This window comes from Typopeltis vanoorti, chromosome 15, assembly GCF_054136105.1.
Source record: "Typopeltis vanoorti isolate ZY-2024b chromosome 15, IOZ_Tvanoo_1.0, whole genome shotgun sequence".
Taxonomy (NCBI): domain Eukaryota; kingdom Metazoa; phylum Arthropoda; class Arachnida; order Uropygi; family Thelyphonidae; genus Typopeltis; species Typopeltis vanoorti.
The window spans coordinates 18,379,698-18,402,436 of NC_143563.1; the positions used below are offsets into that span (position 1 = coordinate 18,379,698).

Here is a 22,739-nt window from a genome sequence, read left to right on the forward strand (position 1 = left end):
CCTCTGTTACATACTGTCTGAGATAGTTATCCCTCAAAGAAACTCATTTTATTTACTTCCAGTTGCTATCTCATCATTCCAGTCTATACTGGCATAATTAAAATTGCCCATAATGATACTCTTTTCTTATTTGCTTGGCTAATTTGATTATACATTTCATAGTCACTACCATCCACATTTCCTGGTCTATAACAACATCCAACCAAGTATTTCATTCCATTCACCTCTATCTCACATCATACTGCCTCAAAACCACTGGCACTATTTCCCTCTTGCATCTCTACTTTGTATAGACATAACTCTTTCTCTATCATCAATAGCACTCCCCTTCCCTTTTTTTACCCCTTCTATCCTCACGAAACACATCATACCTTCCTTCTCTATTCCTGTCAGGATGTCATCCTCATCTAACCATGTCTCACTTATTCCAACAATTTTTGGGTGAACAGACTCAATTAGTGCAACTATTTCATCTGCTTTGCTTCTTACACTTCTAGCATTTGTATATATACACAACAGCTCATTCCTGGATCTACATCTACTTTCACTGATTCGATGTGATCTCTCCATGTTCGACTGGGGCCATTTCCCTTTCTACTTATTCATTTTAGAACCCTTTTCAATTCCAACTGTTTACTCTTGATCCCAGGTCATCCCATTCCTTTCCTGTCTACACATGCTCTCACATCCTCTTGGAGCATCCACCTTCCTCTTGCTGTGTACCCCTTTCCACCCTGAGCCTCCCATTTCACTGTTCATCTTGCACACCAATTCTCTCATTTTCCATAGTCATGCCATTTATAACCACCTCTGGAATCTCTCCTGTCGTACTCTCCTGCTCTTCCACATCACTTCCCACTTGATCTGATCCATTCTCTATATTCACTTCTCTGCCTTCCAGCAACAGTCTCTCCAAATGACTCACACCATAACCACTCAAATGCAGTCCATTGCTCCCATACAGTTCACTTCATCCTTCAAACTCATTCCACACATTAACAAATTTTACTCCCCTCTCCTCACACATTTCAGCCAACATACCATTCATAATCCTTATGTTATGTAATTGTATAATTTGTTTTTTTTTTTTTTAATAAGTTAAGAAATTTAATGACCTTTTTTAGTTATCTTACATTAGCTACTTAGGTGGTGCTTTTTGGAATTGTCTGTTAATGTTCGATTACCATTAAGCATTCTTGTGCTGAAGATGCCTTTGATATGTAGGCAAAAATTTTACGTTAATAAAAGGATATATTATGCGAGCTTCATTTCGACATTATTATTTATTTAAATATGCCTATTGAAACAAATTCCAGATTATACCAAACATAGGTTTACCACTCTTTTATGGGTGGAGTTTACTTTAGATAAATATCAAATATTAATCTGTCAGTACAGTAAACTTGAAATATAAGTACTCATCAGTGTGTCAAACCACCACAGTTTCTGCATTATGTATATTTTTGCATTGTGATAAACCACTAAAATTACTTATCCTGACATACAGGGTGATTATAATGTGAAGTTCACATTTTTAAAGGTTGTAACTGGATAACAACTTGGTGGAACGATTTAATATTTAACATGATGTGTGTGTCAATGAAATTTTATTTTGTGCAAAAACCAATAGTAGTTCTAAAAGTTGCCACTAGGGTGATGCATGGTGCTGCAATACATGTAAACTACGTATGATATCCCTAGTACGAGGTGGTATCAAAAAGTTTCGAGACTAGCTCTGTTTATGAGAAATTACTTTATTTATCTACGTTTACACACTATTACCTTCAAAATAGTTTCCTTACATATCAGTACAGTGCTCCCAGCTTTCTTTCCACTTCTGGAATGTGTCCTGGAAGTCTTCTTTTTGAAGTATGTCAAGCACCTTCTGCGATTCGTGCTGGATCTCCGCAATGGTGTCAAAACGGTGACCTTTGAGCTGGATCTTCATCTTCGGGAAGAGGGCAAAATCTGGCAAGTAGGCTGGGTGTGGAAATGAGATCATGTTGTTTCTGGCAAAAAAATCATGTGAGGAGAGCTCGGTGACAGGATGCATTGTCGTCATGGAGCATCCATTTTTTTGCACGCCACAGATCTGGTCGCTTTTGCCGAATGTCCTCCCTCAGATGCCTTAAAACTTGGCAGCTGAACTCACTATTGACGGTCTGGCCAATGAGGATGAACTCTTGATGCACAATGCCACGAATGTCAAAAAAGACGATGAGCATGCACTTGGTCGAACTGCGGACCTGTCTCGCCTTTTTCAGTCATGGAGATGATGGGCTCTTCCATTGTGAGGACTGTTGCTTTGTCTCAGGGTCATACCTGTACACCCAAGTTTCATCACCAGTAATGATCCTCAATGTGAAGGATGGGTCATCGACGGCACGCTGACGGAGTTCTTGGTAGACTTCAATACGGTGTTCCTTCTGCTCCTGGAGACGAACTTGGCAGCAACATGGCGCATGTTCAAATCACACGTGAGGATTGCCTGGATCCGTATGATACACCGACAATGGCAGCAGTGTTGCGGAGTGTTCTCCGACGATCCTCATGCACAAGTTGCCGAATGGTTTCGACATTTCTAGGGGTTGAGCTTGTTGAAGGTCTTTCTGATTTCGCATCGTCTTCCAGTGATGTTCTTCCACTCTTGAAGCACGCGTGCCACTCAAAAACTCCAAACGACTCTTTGCAGCATCGCAGTAAACTTGCCGAATCATGTCAAACGTCTCTGTGGCAGATTTGCCCAGTTTCATGCAGAATTTCATGTTTGCTCTTTGTTCTAACTTGCTGTCCATGATGAAATTGCAGGCGGTCAGAATAGCATCAGTTGCACAGCTCCCGATGTACACAGGACGAGGTCTTTTGGCACACTGATTTATGAAGGTTGGTGCTGTGCGTGCAGCCTTGTGCTGCCATCTGTTGGCATGTTACAAACCTAGTCTCGAAACTTTTTGATACCACCTCATATATAGTGAAATGATGTAACCGTACCATTTATGCAAATGACAAATGTCCCAATGACGTATGATTCAAAAGAAGCTTCTATAAAAGCACAATTTCACCATTCCCGAAGGATTGTACACTTCTTGTTTAACCAAAATAACAGCTGTGCATTGACAGCATACCGAAAGTTTAGAGGATTAAAGGGATTAAAAACAGGTCCTATGATTGCAAAATGATCCAGAAATTTGCCTGGTTTGACATTCCTTAAATGTCAAACCTGGCAAACGACAAAAGCCCATCAAACGGCAGACATTCGAGGAAGTAGCCACAGTGTTTGTGGAAGAAAGGATAGCAAATGTCATAGAAAGCAGCACATACTGTATTGCACAGTCTTTAAAAAAAACTTGTAAGCACAGTTCACAAAGTCATAAGGCAAATTCTGTGCTGTTATCCTTACAAGATTTTCCATATTCAACAATTGCTTAATCCTGACCGGGGTGCATGTAAGAAACATTTGCCCTACAGTTTCTTGCTTGGACTGACAACGACTGGCCATGGAACACTTTCTGGACTGACAAAGCTCACTTCCATCTGGACAGTGCTGTGAATACTCATAGCTGTAGACTTTGGGCAACTGCAAACCTGCATGTCACGTGAGAGATTCCACTATCATTCCCTGAAGGTCACTGTTTGGTGTTTTGGTTTCACAGCAGAATTCATTATCGGACCTTTCTTTTTCGAGGAGCTCAGTCCCGCTGGTGTCGTTGCCTGCACTGTTAATGGCCAACGATATGCATCTCTCTCTTAGCCAGTCAGGTGATTCCAACACTTCAACAGCATCAGTGCCTGGATTCAACATTTTTTATGCAGGATGGTGCCTCTCCTCGCATTGCTACCACACTGTAAAGCAGTTTCTTCAGACACATTTTACTGAGGATAGAATCATCAGCTGCCATTTTCATACAACATGGACAACAGGCTCACTGGATCTGAACTCCTGCAACTTTTGGCTGTGGGAACACATAGCCAACTTCGTGGACTTCAAGACCAGCATTACATGCCATATCCATAACATTTCAAGTGAAACTCTACATTCCGTGGTTTTGAGATTTCAGCATGTTGCTAACAACGGAGGACAGCATATTGAACATGTAACCACACAACACTATATGTATATATACCCTACATTTTGTTAATGTTTTGAATTACCCACTATGGCAGTGATTCCCAATTTGGGGTATGAACCAGGACATTTAGGGATACACAAAAAAAATTAAATAATGACAGAAAAAGGCACACACTTCATCATATCATCAGATATGGATTAGTGGTTGAAAAACCAGGCCAGGAAAAAAAGATGAAACATAATGTGGATAGTGACTAGTCACCAAGAATTTCTCAGGACATGTCTAAGACTTTAGTGCAAAACAGTGAAAAGGCACAGTCTTCAGTTCTTCGAATAGGCAAAAAGAGAAAATACTGTGATGAATACATGAAGTATGGATTTTTGTATATAGGAGATGAGGACTATCCTAGCTACATTGTGTAGTGTGTGGGGAAGTGTTATCCAATGGTAGCATGAAACCTTCATTTATTCTTGCAGCATTTACGAACAAAACATGCGACTATACAAACATGGAATGTAGTTTTTTTCACTGTCGTATTGTCAGCTAACAAAGATAACGAAAATGTGCTTGAAACCTCTTGCTGAATTAGTTATTGTATTGCTAGATGTGGTAAGAATCATGTTATAGCTGAGAATTCAATTTCTCCTTGTGTGTAAAAGATGCCATTCTGTGTATGCTTGGAGAAGAATGTGTGAGGAAAATGAACACTATCCATCTTTCAAAACAATACACTATCTCAAAGAATTCAGGATATGTCTGATGATGTTGAGGTGACAGTAATAGGTAGAATTAAAAATACTAAATTCTTTGCTATTCAAGTTGATGAAAGCCCAGATGTTGCTTGTTTCGCTCTTTTCCTTGTTATTGTGAGGTATCTGAAAGGTAATGAAGTTAAAAAAAAAAAAAAGCTTTTGTTTTGTCATCCTCTGTAAGAGGTGAGGATATATTTAATGCTATTGATTGTTATTTCAAAGAAAATTACATTATTTGGTCTAATTCAACCAATAGCATTAAAAATATTCAACCACTGATGGCAGCAAGTCTGTTGGGCTTTTATTCCAGTCATTGCAGTTATGTCATGAAAGTATCCCCCAATATAACCTGAAGTCACTGCTGCATCTATACGCAAAGCCAAGCATCTGAGCACATCCTTGGTGAATTACAAATTGTTCTTGATGAAGCTATTAAACTGGTTAATTTTATAAAGTCAGTCCACAAACTTGAGGATTTTCAAAGCACTGTGTGTAGAGATGATGAGATAAGAGTCTTCATTCTACCCTGTTCCTTTAATTAAAAGTAAGGTTGACTCTCTTGTGGTAAAAGTCGTTACTTGGCTGTTCGAACTTAGACACGAGGTTTTTTTTTTTTTAAAGCCCATTCTTTTCAAGTTACATGACTGTGATTGGCTTCAGGCTCTTGCATGCTTATGAGATATTTTTCTACAAGGCACTTCAGAATAGTTCAATAACGATCTTCAAAGTTTCAGACAAAATTGAATCTATGATTAAAAAAATTAGATTTTTAGAGGTCATGTATTCAAAAAGGCCAACCTGAGGTATTGAAACTTCACACAATTTTCTATCTGAGAACAAGCTACAGCTCTCCCAGGAAATGAGTAAAAAAAAAAAAAAATAACTGAACACTTGAAAGGGTTAAAATCATCTTTTGAGAAGTGCTTCTCAAAACCTGGAGAAGAGAACAACTGGATTGCAAATCCCTTTGAAGAAGAATACTTCCAGGCTACCAGATTATCAATCAAGGAAAAAGAGAAGTTGAATGAACTTTCGACTGATACTTCTTTAAAAGCTGAATTCAAAAATAAATAAATAAATAAATAAATCCCTTATTAACTTTTGGGCAGACATCAGCAGAGAATATTAATTCCTGTCTTTCCTCACCCTAACTTTCAAACAATATTTACTCAAATTAGATGGCACAGTTGAAAATAAAAATAATTTTTTTTATTTTGATTTGTAAGAGTGGGGACTGCATACATTAAATATACTTATAAAACAAGGTTTGTTTAATGGGGGGGGGGACAGAAATTGGTCATGGTAAGATTAACCTTGAGAGGTTTATGTTAAAGAAGTTTATGGTCTTAACATAGTGAAGTGAATAAAGTAAAGTTGAAGTAAAGAGTCAAGTTAAGTCAAAGTAAATAAATTAAGTTAATATGTATGCAAAGGTGCAATGGACACATAATTTAAATAATTGACATTATTTTACAACAACAGCTTTCTGACACGGTTCTTAAGTTTCTGTTTCCATTTACAAATACTGAACTTACCATTTACAAATAGTAAGCTGAATGCAGTTCCATAAGACTGTATCTTACATCAGTTGAACCTGATTTCAAAAAACTGTGCCTCAAAACAAGCTCAAGGCGCTCACTGAACATTTGTTGTGAATAAAATATTTGTTTTATAACTATTATTTCAAAACATATTAAAGTTTTTCAATTATTAATAAATTAAAGTAACAAATGTAATGTATTAATTAATATAATGTAATTTTTTTATGTAATCTATGATGTATTTACTTGAATTTATTGTATCTTTTGAGTTTTGAATATAAATATATATGCACTGTCTGTTCACCGTATTATTCCATTGCTTTTTAATCCAATTATTGGGCTATTTATTTACAGTTACAACATATAAATTTGAAATAACAGCAACTATATTAATTACAAACATTTTGCTAATATGAAGGGTACAATTTATGGAAATAGGCTGCCAAGGTGGAATGCAAGTCTCCATGTATTGTCCTAGTGGCAACTTTTAGAACTAACTTTAGTTTTTATGTTTTATGCAAAATAAAATTCCATTGTCATAGATATCATCATGATGTTAAATATTAAATTGTTCCACCGAGTAGTTACAGCGTTTCGAAATGTGAACTTGAATTATAATCACCCTGTACATAACTATTTCATCTGAAAAGAGTATATGTTTGGTCTCTATAGTAGGGAACTGAATCATTTAACCTTAACCCACCTATAATAATTCATGCATGAACAAGTTTACACCCTTTCATAGGCGAACCTCAGATTAAAAGTTAGTGTGACAGCATAAGGGGCAGTGTTAGAGGGGTAGTTAAGGAAGATTTCAAGACAGAGGTCAGAAAGCTACATTAATTAAGTAAAATTACTGTAGTATTTACTGCACCTGGCTGCTGAATTCTGGAAATATCTACTAATTTTTAATTGCTTTGAAAAAATGTCTTAATATTTTTTTAAAAAATTATGAATATTGAAGTTACCCATGAACAAGTTGTGTTAGTTGTTCCTTAGTTTTTCTGAATAAAGTAATGTTATAGAAATGGTTACTACTGCTGCAAGTGAAATATTGAAATGGTCATATTGTGTATTATCTTTCATGCTTAACAATTGAAACACAAATGTTTCATTTCTTATACTTAATTCTTGAATTGCCATTATAAAACTGACTGTTTTGTAATTATTTTCTTCTTTGTTTCAGTGGCAGATTTTAGTGATGACTCTTCCTCAGATATTTTCCCATGTAAGTTGTGTTAACTGTTCCTTAGTTTTCCTGAATAAAGTAATGTTATAGATTTAATACTGCTGCAAGTGAAATATTGAAATTGTCATATCTTGTATCATCTTTCATGCTTAAGTAGCTAACTTTGCGATCTGCTTCTGAAATTGATACTTGAAACTTAAATTGCATAATTTTTTTTGGGATTTTTTTTAGTGTTGAGTTTGAGAGTTTATTACAGCAATTATTAAAAGGATTAACAATTTCTGGAATTTGACAAGTTGGCTATAATGCAATTTTCTGCTTTCAGTTTATACCTCTGCATTATGAGAGAAAATTAGTAAGCCGGTCAAAGTAAATCCAAAAGAGTTTTTTTGCTATTTATGTAGTAAGTAAGAGGAAGAATGATTACAGAAGGATAACTTTATTTAATCAGTGCAGATGGCAGAAGGTGACAGAAGCAGAAGAAATAGTCAAATTACTATGTGATCACTTTACAAGAGTGCATTATCCATTCAGATTTGTGCACCTTTGATTCAGGTGCAGATTTTTGCAGTTGCTGACATAACAGTAACTAGTGTGATAATTGAGGTAGATGAACTGGAGTTTCTCAGCATATTGAAAAATATCAATATGAATACAGCAGTGGAAATGGGTGTCATGTTGGCCCATGTACTATGAGACTGTGCAAGAGAATTGCCAATTCTTCTTCTGAAGTTGTTTAATCATAGTCTCAGCTCTGGAAAAGTTCTGAGGGAGTAATAAGAGGATAAGATAATTCTGTTACAAAAAGGTGGCACAAGACAAAAGTAGCAAATTCCAGACCAGTTAGTATCTCTAGAGTGACAGTTAAAGTATTGGAAAAGTTGGTTAAAGGTACAATTCAGGAATGGATTGAAAGGAATATAGTACTGTATAAGGGCTTCACGGCTTTGTAAAAGGTAGTTCCTGCCTTAGCAATTTATTTATATTTTATAATCAAGTGACAGCAGAAGTAAATAGGGGGAAATGGCTACACCATAATACTGCTGGACTTTGCAAAGACATTTGACAGATTACTGCAACCTATTACATAAGTTGGAGCAAATAGTCGAATGGGAATGGATATGAAGCTGGTGGAATTGAGGATGACTAATGGAGTGCCTCAAGCTCTCTAGACCCTTGCTCTTTAATTTGTATATCAATGATAAAGAGAAAGATTTAAGGGGATTATTCAGTTGTTTGCTGATGATGCAAAAGTGGGGGGGATAGTTATAAAGATCTAGATATCCTGCAGGATGATTTAAATAAATTTGCATTTGTGGGCAAGGGATAATGGCTGTCAATTTAATGTTGCAAAATGTTCACTGCAGGCTGAAAAGATAACATACTGTGTATCATATTGATGGCACTAGATCGCATGAAATTGATGAGGTTAGAGATTTGGCGATAATGGTGGACAGAGAGTTCAAGTTCAGAGGACATATTGCAAAAGTTGGCAAAGTAGGATTACTTATATGTTGCAAAACATAATAAAGATAGTGAGGTTATTATCTCTTTGTAAGGCTATATTCAGCTGCATATTGACTACTACTCTGTGCACATATTTGGTCAGCTGGGTTTCTTGGAGATGAGGTGGTGCTGGTGGTTACTCATCTCTCAATCCTTATAGGAAATGCTCCCTATGAGGATAGTTAGAAGATATGTGGGTTACAAAGTTTAGTTGATAGATGCAAAAGAGGGACATGATAGAAACTTATAAGTTTCTAAAGGGATTCTATAATATTGATACAAAAGAATTTCATTACATGACATGCAAAGAGAGAGAGAATGTAGTTGGGAATGCCTTGACAGTGAATAAGGAGAGGTATGATATCTGCTATGTGTATAAAGGTTGGTGTGGAACTCCCACGATGAGTCTTCTGATTCCATGGAGATGCCCATATAATAAATAACAAATCCTGAACATTGAATTAAACTGAAATAATAAAAATGTATATTCCAGATATAAAAAAAAAAAATTTCTATGAAAAAAAATTAACACAAGTATTAGTTAGTATGACATTATATATGAAATGTGGAAATTTTGAAATGTGGTGCTGGCGCCGCATGAGCAAAATAAAATGGATGAAAAAAAATCAAACGAACAAGTCCTGAGAGAGAAATGAAACAAGAACTCTAATTAAATCGATCAAAATGAGAAGGGATAGGTGGTTTGGACATATACTTTGACATGATGGACTTATGAAAAGAATAACTGAAGGCAAAATAGAGGGGAAAAGAAAAAGAGGCAGACCAAGGAAAAGCTTTCTTGACCAAGTCAAAGACAACACGGGTTTGAGGAGTTACCAGGAGGTTAAGAAGAAAGCCAATGACAGAGCAGAATGGAGGAAATTGCTGCTGAACTACCAGTCCCAAGACTGATGATCTGATGATGACATTGCATATAAGATGCACTTTTAAACAGCCACACGTGCCTAAACTTTTTTTTTTTTTGTGGTCTTAAACATGGTCATTGGTTATAGGCTGTAGAGGGCTATTGTCTATTAGACTGCTTTTTTGCAGTTATCAAATACTACTTCATAACTGGCATAACAATAAACTATTATATCACAATTCTACTCTGAAAGATTGTTTTCCAAAGCTAGTTAAGTGCAGAAACATTCCAGTATTATAAACAATGATGCAATAAAATTTACCTAGAATATCGGCATCAGTTTTGCTCACACATGTAAAGATTCTATGCTCCAGTGTGTGGTATTATAGTTATCATCAGTCTCCAATCCCCTTTCAGGCCCAGAATGGGCCTGAAAGGGGATTAGAGACATTGTTTTGAGGAGATAACGAAGTAGATTGCATGATCACATAATCACTCCTGACAGCTACCTCTGGTAATCCATTACAATCATTCTCCAAGAAAAAAAAAATCTAGTCTGCACAGAGAATATCACATGTTTACCCAACTTCCAGAAGTGATTCCTAGTTCTCTTTCTAGTCATGTATTGAAAAATTTCTTTTGTATCAATCTTATAGGAACCCCCTTAGTTAACTTACGAGCCTCTTCCTCCACTTTTCTGGCTGTCAACTAAACTTTGTGAGCCACAAAACTTCATTCTATCCTCATAGGGAGCATTCCACAGTCATCATTGTGAGCAAATTATAGCCTTCTGAAGAGGGAGCATAACATCCATATCCTTACTTTTCCATGTATTCTTCAACATCTAAGTGAACTTTTAAGCTATTCTGCCAACTTTTGCAATATGCTCTCTAAAGTTCAACTCTCTGACCATCATTACACCTATATCCCAAATTCCATTGATTTTTTTTTTGCAGTCCAGTACCATTAATATGATATACAAAGTGTAATCTCATCTTCATTCTAACGTGCATAACCTTACACTTTGTCACATTAAACTGACAGCTATTATCCATTCTGCCAATTTATTTAAATTATCTTGCAGGATCTCTGCATTACCATTGTTAAGTATTGTCCTCCCAGTGGTGCTAGTAACAGAGCCTTGAGGCACTCTACTAGTCACCCTCATTTTCCTGTATTCTCTACCGCCATAGACTACTTTCTGGTGTTTGTCTGTTATCACCCCTTATCCATGCCACCAACTTTCATATCCATTCTCATTTATACCAGCTTATGTAATAGTTTTTCAATGGTATTCTGTCAGATGTTTTTTCAAAATCTGGTTGTAGCCATTTCTTTTATCCAATTCAGCTGTCACTATTATATCACATCAGCCAAATTACTAAATCAGAATCTCTCTTCTACACAGCTGTGCTGTCTCCCATAGGGTATTATATTCTTATACACCTATTTCTGAATTCTATCTTTAACACTATTAACCTGAACCAACACTCCAGATACTAACTAACTGCTTTCTCACCCTTACCACTGGCATTGATTAAAGTTATCTTTCCATAATAATTCTGCCTCTTACTTGCTGCATAGCAAAAAAATCTCTTGGGTCTCCTTTGGCCTGCTTAGCTAATTTCCTCCATAATCTGATTTATCCCTCATCAACATGCTGATCTTTATGTTCTCTTCATAGTTTGCATCTTTCTTTGTTGCTGCTCATCCTTTTAACTCCCAGTGATTTATCCTCCTGAGCCTAGGTATGCAGTTTGATATACTGCTCTGTCCCAACATCCTCAGTCATTTCCAGTGCTCTGTTCTTAGTCTTTACTTACAGCTTCTTGGGTCATGTCACTGCTCTATGCTGCCTCCTAAGTTTTTCATATTTCTTGGCTTTATAGTTTCCACCATATGTTTAGCAACCTCCCAGAAGACTGCATGGTCACTTTTCTGGATCACTGGCAGAATAGCTACTTCTATCTTATTTGGGGTAATTATCTCTTATTAACTATTCATGCATGGCATCTGCATCTTTCTCTGCACACCTCTCCCCCCCCCCCCCCTAAGTATATTGGAGCAAAAAAAAAAAAAAATTTTGCCTCTACCATTGCACCAGACAGCCACAAATGAACTGCCTGCCTCAGTCCTAAAATCCTTTGTCGGTTGCAGGACTTCAATTATCATCAGTAATATCCCTCCTGCCAACCTGTTCTCCACTGTCTTCTCCAAAAATACAATACCCCTTATATTTTATACCTACATATTCTTTGAACGAGGTCTTACTGATGCCAGTAATTTTTGGCCAAGTTGATATGACTACTGTTAAAAATTCCTTCCCTTTATTTTTGATACTTCTGGCATTCATGTACATGCATTTCATCCTCCCCCTTGAGCTCACAGTTACCCTTGTGTAATGTGATTATCAACCTGTTCAGATTCAAAACATGAGAAACTGCACTCAATACCTTCCATGATCATTTCTGGTGGCTAGTCGCAAGTTTGACTGCATCACCTAACACCAAACTACCTTGATATTTTCAACCTCTCTCTGAAGAGCACTTCACTGAGTGGTTGGATAGTACTAGTCTCAAAAACATTCAGATGCAGTCTGTTGGGCATATACAGAGCCTTTCATCCATCAGTCCATTCCATACATCTAGGAACTGCACACTATATTCCTTCTACACAATCTTCCCATTGACTCGCTTGCAATCATGGTTCTCTCTTCTCTATTGAGACTTCTCATACTGTGGTAGCAGGGTAGCAGACTCATAATCTCTACTCTCTCTCTCTCATTTTCACTTACTCTAGCAATTTTTTCATATCTTTGTACATATTTCTTGCCTTTGAAATAATTCATATCTACCAAAACATCTAGTTCTTTAACTTCCCCTCTCTGCATGCTAACAGCTTCATTGACATCCTTGATCTTTGCATCTGAGAAACTTGCTTTTGTCGTGTTCTCATCAAGCACACTTCTTCTTATAGATATAGAATCTCCATACTGTTTTTTCTCTCTCTGCTTAATCACAATTTGTCACTGCTTTTTCATATTTCTATTCACTTTTTCTTTCATTCCCCTCCCCTGCCGTAACATACACTAAAGGCTTCCCAAATTACTTAAGCATGTGTTTTGTCCTGTGAAGGACATCACAGAAGTGGACTATTTCTTGCCTCTGCCATCTTGTCATTCACATTACCTTCAGCTACTTCTTTCATCACTGATTCATATTTTTTTCACCGTCACTCACTCCTTCAACTACATTTTCTCTGTGACACCCTTTCACACCTTTTATCACTAATATTTGTCACTGCATTGTCTGCCTTATTATTAACTCTGTCGTGATGGACAGAGTTGAAGTTCAGAGGACATATTGTAAAACTTGGCAACATAGCTCATAGGGTCACTTGGATGTGAAGAACATGCTGACAAGTAAAGATAGGGAGATTAGGAGGAGAGGACGCATGGGAGCAAGGAAATGGAATTTATCCACTTACTAAGGAATAATTACCAGAGACAGCATATGATGAAATGCTCGTATACTAGTGGTTCAAATGTGCTAGATCTAGTAATTGCATCAGAGGATAGGACACATGGGAGCAAGGAAATGGAATTTATCCAGTTACTAAGGAATAATTACCAGAGACAGCATATGATGAAATACTCATATACTAGTGGTTCAAGAGTGCTAGATCTAGTAATTGCATCAGAGAATTTGTCTATAACCAATATGACCACTTCTCACCCAATTGGTGAGAATGATCACATGGTCTTGACCTGAGAGGTGGCTAAATATGTGGAATTTTCAGTTAAGAGGAAGTATGTGGAATTATGGCACTGGTAAGTATGACAAACTTAAGCACAGGCCAGAAGGTTAACCAGTATGGTAAGAAAGGCAAAAGCAGAGTATGAAAGGAAATTATTAGGAAGACCAAAGATAATCCCAAACAGTTCTTTCGATAATATGTTGCAAGTAAAAACAAGAATGTTTGTAGCAGAATGATTTTAATGAATGCCAATGATAGGGAGGTAACTGAATCAGTCAAAATAGCAGAATTACTAAGTGAACACTTTGCAAGAATATCATCCATGGAATTATTGCAGTAATGAGGAGGCAAAGACTTATATGAGAACTGAGGTGCATAGAATATTACAGAATCTTGATGTGAATACAATTATGGGATTAGGTGATATACCAGCTTGAGTTTTACATGACGGTACTAGGGAATTGTCGGTGCTTTTGACCACATTATTTAATCTAAGTCTCGGCTCTGAGTTAGTCCCAAGAAGAGTGGAAAGATGGGAAAATAGTTCCATTGCATAAAGGAGGCTCCAAGACTGATGTAGCAAATTACTGACCAATCAGCATATCATGAGTTGTTGTCAGGGTACTGGAGAAGTTGGTTAAGAGCAAAATACAGGTATGGATAGATGGAAATGGGATACTGTATGACAGTGGGGGGGGGGGCGTGGTTTTGTGAAGGGTAGGTCAAGGTAACTTGCTCATTATGGTACAGTGACAGCTGAGTTGGATAAAGGTAATGGGTTTACTGTAATACTACTGGACTTTCCAAAAGCTTTGACAGGATACCAGATGGAATTCTAATCAGTAAACTGCAGCACATGGGGATGGATATAGTGTTGGTGAGTTGGATAAGAGGGTGGTTGATGGAGAGATATCAGAGAGTAGTTTATTCAGGAGTAGTTTGAGAAGGCCTGTGATTAGTGGCATGCCATAGGGCTCTGTTCTTGGGTTTGCAGATGTTTAATTTGTACACGATTGGTAAACAACTGTTCAGTTGTTTGCCGATGATGCAAAATTGGATAGAGCAATAGTTAATACAGATGACGATAAAATTTTACAGGATGATTTGGATAGACCAGCAGTCTGGGTAAAGGAGAATGGATGTCACTTTAATGTGTTAGTGTAAGACTATGCATTTTGGAGTGAAAAGATTACCAGCTGTATACTACATTGATGGAATTGTAGTCCAGTAAATTAATGAACGAGAGATTTGCGAGTGTTGGTGGATAGGGAGTTGAAGTGTAGAGGGCACATAGCAGCAAAAGTGGCTAAAGCAGCTCATCTGATTATTTGGTTACTGAAGAATACCTTGATGAGCAGAGACAAGCAGGTTATTATTCCTCCTTATTGAGCATTGATAAGACCCATCTTGTGCAGATCTGGTCACCTGGGTTTCTTGGCGATGAGGAAGAAGAGATCCACAGATGAGTGACCAAGATGGCAGGTCTATGGAATGAACCTTACGAGAACAGGTTGAAGATTTGTGATTGGTTGACAGGTAGAAAAGGGATGATATGATTGAGATATACAAATTACTGAAGGGTTTTTACAAGATTACTAGAGGAAATTTTTCAGAACAGGTCTGGTGGTGGGAGAACTAGGAGCCATCCTTGGAAACTGAGCAAGGTGTTGGAAATAGATTTTTTTCCTTGGAGAGTGTGAATCGGTGGAATAGGTTTCCATAGTCTGTTGTGGGTTCCATGACTGTGAATAAGTTCAGAGCAAAGTATGATAGATACTACACAAATGTTGGATAGTGCTTTGCATAGGACCTTCCTTGATGAGTCTAAGGACTCCAAGGACCCAGTAATAATAATTATACCTCTTTATTATTAATATTATTATCTAAGACCAGGTCGTCTTGACAGTTATTTTTAACAAAGTGATTGTAGGTGAGTGGAACTTGTCATATATATATATATATATATCATCCATCCATCCATAAGAAAGGCAATAAGAAAGATCCCAAAATCATGAGACACATAATTGAATTTAAAACATCGCAAATAACATCAAAGGAACAATTTGGTTTCAGAGCAGGAAAATCTTGCAATGATAATATATTTCTTTATGACAAATATCCCAAAAATGGTTGCAAAGAATAACAGTTTAATTTTTACAGATCTGGAGAAGGCTTTGATACTGTCCCAAAAAAGACAATGTGGCAGATGTTGAAGAGAGCAGGAATAGATGGAGCAGTAGAAATGGTACAGAGGATGTACCAATTGATCTGCTGTATAAAGATTGGTAACAAACTTTCAGAGTAATTTACTATTAGCAAGGGACTCGAGCAGGAATAGTGTATGTCACCAACATTGTTTTTTTCTTAAACAAAAAAAAAGCCTATCATATCATATCCTATTAAATGTCTAAGCAAAATCCAACAGTATCATAGTGTATCCATTCCTTTTATCCAACTGGCCATAACATGTTCTAAAATATGAGCAAATTGCTAAAACATGACCTCCCTTTAGTAAACCCATGCTGTTCCTTGCAGAGTATAGCTTGTCCATCATCTACCTATTTCTGTATGTGAGTTCATGCCAACTTCTCTAAAATCTTCACCACCACACCAAAGATGCTGATAGGTTGGTAGGTAAACAAATCAGTTTTTGCACCACCCTTGTAGAACAGAACTATCATACATTATTTCCATTCCTGTGGTATCTTTCCTGAACTTAGACACTTCAAAAGCCTAACCAATATAGTAGTAACACTATACACCATTTTACATACACCTAGTTGAATATGATTTAGCAAACTGAGCTCATTAAATGAACAATCTCATTAGCTTCTGACACTAGAGTACCATCTGCATGCAGTAAAATTATTCTTCCACATTTCTTTCTTTTTCTTGCAGCATAATTATGAAATTCTTTAGTATTACTTTTAACCTGCATAGCCAATTTCTTTTTGTACTCCAGTTTAGCTTTCTGCACAATACTTGTTACTTTTCTGGGCTGCTCTTTGCACATGTCATAACTTCTCTCATTTGTATTCTTATGCTTTTCCAATCTGTCTCACAATTTGCCAGTAAAGGAACATTTTGAATAAAAAAAAATTGAATACTGTCTGTAGAAGTGATTTATTGAAGTATCCAGAAATGGAAGCCTGTAGTTAGATTCATGATCAAAATAGAAACTTAAATACAAAAGTATTATGGAGTTTGTTATTTGAAAATTGTAGTAATTCTGTTTCAAAGTGTGACCTAGATGATTTCTAGATGTTCCATAAAATAGTCAGCCAATGCTATTGAGATAAGACTGCCCATAATTGTTCCTCACTTGCTTATACGACTTATTTCGCTACGTGAAATATCTGGCATTTATGGCGAATTTAAATAAATAGTATCCTCAAGAAAAATCACTTTAAGAATTGAAGAGGTTGTATTTTAGTGAATAACTGCTTCAAAAGAAATCATATTTCATTGTCCAGCAAACATAATCTTTAATTTGTCTTTGAAGTCAGTGCTGTTTTTAATATAAAAACTACTGAGGCCATTAAGGTTTTGAAGCAGACCAGAAACATATTTAGCAAAATAGTACATGCAAAGGGCATAATGGATATCCTTCTTTATATACTTTGGGAACACTATCAATATGGAAGATAAGCATGATGAAGCCACAGTTTCAAGAATGTAAAAGGTCCAATAATTTGTTTGGCTTTGAGTTGTGTGTTTGCAGATTACACTGTAGGTTGATCTAATTGTCACTTAAGGATCAAAGCCAGATAACTGTGAGGAGACTTCCACATTGTGTTTATATGGAGTAGTGATAAGTTATACACTAATTTGAAGAAAATTGTTGTTAAGAGATCAGTACTAAACTTAATCATGTAGTGCATAGTGTTCTGTACTCCCCCTTGAGGGTACGCATACAGAAATTGATAATGATGAGATTATGATTATTGATGACAATATTACAGATGAAGCAAAAAAATTCATTCCAACCAAGTTTGAAATTAGTTGGATTCTATATAAAATATCAAAACCTCTTACTTTTCTCACAACTGCAAGTTCTTCATTTCTTGCATCACAACAGTAATATTCTGCATCTATAAATAGTAATATCATCTAAAAGGAAAACTAAGTAGTTTTGCTTCGTAGATATCTTTACAGTTTAGTCATGCTTTTGATACAGAATTACTACAATTTCAGAATAAACACAAATTCTGTATAGTCTGCTGAGAGCCTTCCATTTGTGGGGACTTTAATAAACAACACTTCCACATGCAGTATTTTCAGTTTAATTTGAAAATTATAAAAATTGTTTTGAATGTTTTCAACCACTCTTCTTTCTTTGATATTGTCTTTGTAACAAAGAAGAAATATATAGGAACTAATTAATTCTGTCGTTCTTTACATGTTAACTCTTATAACTACATAATTTTTGTTTTAATGGAAACAGTTTTATAGTAGGATACTATAAGAAATGATAATTAATAGGTAGTTAAATTTTAGTCATACTATATCCTGTGCATTCAGTCGCAGATTCTTCTATCTCAGATTCAGCACAGGCTACTGCATGTGCTGAGTCTGAGATTGTAAACGTGTGCACAAAATCTTTTTCATGCACACACAAGCTGGCAAAAATTAGAATAATGCTTACAAATATATAAAAAAAAAAAAAAATATATATATATATATATATATATATATATATATACACAGGTAACCCTTGTTTAACATGGTTTTGATATAACACAGTCTACAAATTGTAGTAATCTTTGTTGACCACGGTACTTATACAATGCGGTTTCGATATAAGATGGTCTACAAACTGTAGTAACCCTTTATCTTTTCATATATTTTTCAACACACGACTTAAAAATCAAATTTTATCTTCATTAAATTTGCGTCGGTCCATATTGCACATGTAGTTATAAGTAGTGAATTTATATTAGAGGAAATACCCTTTAGCACGCATGTACATCAATTGTTTACTGTATAAAGTATTTATTGTTGAAAATTGTCTTCGTTTTCTGCCAGGAAAGCGCATTAAAAATCATAAGTGTGTTAATCTCTAGCTGAGCACTTTATTTTTTGGTGAGTTACATACAATATGTAATGCTTTTTTTTATATAAAAAAATTATTTTTATAGTAATGGCCACTTAGAGTGCTTTTGCGATATATGTGTTTGTTAATAGGGATAAACCGACCCACTGTAAACTGCCAAGGTAACAATTGAACAAGACTGAAGATACATTCTGTTTCGATCTGCACATCAGACTCAACCTTCGCGAACTTCTTCATAAGTGCTCAATTAATCCATCAATTAATTCACTATTGAAGAGATAATAGATTTAAATGAGGAGGAACTGGTACAATTAATAGATGACGTCAAACCAAATGGTGAGGAAAGTTCTGCCAAAGATTCTGATTGTGATGAATCTGTTAAAGAATTCAGTTAAAGAAATTAGCAGAAGGATTGGACTTGGCAAGAAAGTTATTTTATGGATAATGATCTCTCAATGGAGCTCTCCAGAAAATTCATGAGACAATTGGATATTTGTTTAGCTCCGTACTATGAACTTAATAAAAAAATTGCAGCATAGTGGTAAGCAAGGTCTTATTACTGACTTCTTGATAATAAACCAGCCGAAGTATGCAATGAGAATTAAACTAATGATGTCCAAGAGATTTCAAGTGATGATGACGTCCACCCACTTGTAAATAAAGAACATTACGAAATGTTAGTTTTGAAGAGAGTGATGACGATTAAAATATGCACTTTATTTTATTTTGTCTAAAACATTTATGTATTATGTGCAATGAAGTTTATGTACAATTTATAATTTTTTTATAATTTTATACTATGTATTTGTTTTATAGTTTATATGTTTTCTTAACTTACATGAATTACCTGAATTAAATAAAAATATATTTTTGTTGGATATGTCATTGTTTATATAATCTTAAAATAGAAATGATTTCGGAACTTAACCCTACTTTTTCCATGTGATCTGAGTCTTTCATAATGCGATTTATATAATGCGCCATTTTTGTGGAACCTAACATCCGTGTTAATGCCAAAATTAAAAATGCAAAGAATTTATTTTATTTGCTTTGTGTGTTATTATTCGTGACACCTCCAAGGAGTCCGAAGACTCGTTGTGGGAGGACGCCTACTATACAGCTATCTCCACCACTGCACTGAAGCTCTACTACCAATCAACGCCATCTACCGCCCACCACAACTAGTATTTTTTGTCTGTAAATTGCGTGTGTTCTGATGGGCCAATTTGTCTGTATGCAGGATGAAAAACCTGAGTTTCCGGGATTTAAAAAACCCTGCTACCTCCGTATGAGATCAGCTAACTCGCCTTCGATTGAAAAAGTCCACCTAAAGATTCCTCCCATCATGATGAGAATCGAACTTAGGCCTATTACAATCAAAGGGAGTAATGTACTGTCGTTCTTCCAGTTGTGCTACAGAGGCATTATATAATTCAGCTTCTTTCATCTCTTCCATTCTGGGATTCAGTGCCCTCACATGATGTGGCCAGTTTGTCATTCCTCTGATAAATTTCCTAAATATATGTACATTATATCCATAAATGTGTGTTGTCTATTTTTTTGTATGGTGGAGTTTTTATTCTCTTTTTCACCAAACTGGATAACCCCTGTTTAGATAAGCTCTATAAAGATTCTTCACATCATCCACAGGCTTTTCCAACTGAATAGTTAATATTACAATATCCTCAATTGGAAAAGCCTGTGTTCAAATCCTGTGGATGATGTGAGGAATCTTTATAGAACTTATCTAAACAGGGGTTATCTAGTTTAGAGAGAAAGAGAATAAAAACTCCACCATACAAAAAAAAGACATAATGTACTTATAACTCAGACTCAACACGTGCAGTAGCCTGTGCATGTTGTTTTCCTTGACTGTCAAATAAAATTTTTTTCCAGATTGCATTCCTTTCCACTTTAATTGTTGATTGTGATATTTCTCCTATTAATGTTGCCCTTTTTTAATCTGGCTATATCCTAAAATTGCGAGCATGAAATTAATTTACTTAAATACATGTAACTAGAAAAATCCATCACTGTTTGCATGAGCTCAAGTGACTACTGTGGTGACAATAGACACTCTAAACAAATATAGCTCTGCAACTTGCTGACATCAGCATCAGTTTGCTCACACAGCAGAGGTTAAAAGTAACTAATTAGTGTCTTAAATTGGAATGAGTTAGGGTAATATTGCAGTGCAAACATTGGAGAAATTATTAAATAAATAAGTGACTAGTATAATTTCTCATGCAGCCTTATGTGCCAGTAGGCAAAAGCATTGATGATGACAATAATTTGTAATAGAATTCTTTTCGCTAGTATGTTCAAAAATTATTACTGTAAATTAGAAATTCTGAAAGCAAAAATTTTACACACACAGGCACGTGCACACCTTAGATGGAACATTGACTATGAGTTTATAAAGGTAATAAATACAAGTATAAAGGTAATAAAGTATGAATTCACTTTTGTGTATCTGTTTATTTTAAATTTTGAGACATGGTAAAAAAAGGAGAAAAAAGCCTTTTTCGTTATTTAAGGTATAAGTTTATTTTAATGGTGATATTTTGCATGACTGATATTTTTATTGTTCTTTGTGAGCCATATAGAATTTTCACATCTCTAAGTTCTAACAGTTGGGCCAAATGTTGCAGTTGATATATAAATTTTAACTAGGCTAAGATCTTTAAATATAATATTGACATGATTTTCTTCATGCAAAATTTCAATTTGAGACAATTAGCCAAGTAACCAAGATAACTGCCTGTAGAATTATGCATATGAGAACAAATTGAGGGCATGTGGTTCTCAAAATTTGAGAAATGGGAGGAGAGGAGATATGATAGAATCATATAAGTTAATAATGATAATGTAAAGTCTTACATTATCACAAGGGAGATATGTGACTTATGGATATGGAGGTAGTACTCACAATCATTCCTGGAAACTGAATAGGGGTTGGGAAGCATATTTCAAGTGCATCTTGAGTGAAATGTGTTCAAGGAAAGAAATGATGGATATATTTAGGAGTGATGAGTATTTTCAGCATGTCTAAATGGATCTTTGTACTTCCAGGAGGCACATTCATAGTAATAAGCTGGGTTCAGGCCTAATATCTATGCAAATATTCTCCTACCTAAAGTGGTAGATAATTTTTGCAAATATCCAAGCCTCAGTTGGGATTCGAACCTACAATCTGTCGGTTGGTGAGTGTCTACCAACTTGGCCTACTATTGTAGTAGGGCAAGTTTTTTTATTTTTTATTTAAAAAAAATTTTTTTTTATGTTGAGACCTCCCTGTGAAATGATTAAAACACATACTTATTGTGGGCCACCTCCACTTAAAAACTATCTTTGGCATAGAAGTCTCCTGACTGGAAACTTTATGTACTGGTGATGCCAGAGAGATATCAAAACAGCTGTTGGTTGAAATCCTGAGGAAGAATCCAGTACAGTGGAAATGAGATCCTTTGGGATTTTTTTTTTTAAATAATGCCTCGACAACAGGGTGCCACTACTGTCAAATTATCATTTTCTGTTATGATACTAATTTGGTCCTTGCTGGTGAACCAGCCAAATGAGGTCAATAAAGAGCTTGATGCAAGTCAAATGATCAGCAAAGATTCATGCATAATCACAGTAGTCACATATTGCTAAAGTAAACTGAAAAAATGAATAAAATTATTAAGAATATTTTATAGCACCTGCAAATTTTTGCCCATATTTATATGGGCATGCACCTGCAGGTGTTAACTTGGTATTGGGATTCCTTATAAAACTTTCTCAAGTCATTCCAATTTTTTGTTTCAGTTGGAACTTTTTTAGGCACAGAAAGGAGCAAAATCTATTTAATAAAATCTTGAGATTTATAATGAACGTAATAGATGCAAAGCGGAAAGGTATGCAGCAATGATAATATGATTGTCTTAAGCAATAGAAGTGCTTAAAACAACGAAAGAAATTTCTGCAATTTATTTTGCAAGTTATCTGTAATGATGTGCTCGAGACTG

At 35.7% G+C, this 22,739-nt stretch overlaps 1 protein-coding gene across 1 annotated transcript in view; it reads left to right on the forward strand.

Annotated features, from left to right (window-relative positions):
• LOC150098431 (retinoic acid receptor RXR-alpha-B-like) overlaps window positions 1-22,739 on the forward strand; it is a 289,067-nt gene that overhangs the window by 61,407 nt on the left and 204,921 nt on the right. Inside the window, exon 2 of the mRNA XM_090405562.1 lies at window positions 7,550-7,591. Within this exon, the coding sequence (XP_090261688.1) occupies window positions 7,550-7,591 (42 nt within the window). The remainder of the gene's footprint in view (window positions 1-7,549; window positions 7,592-22,739) is intronic.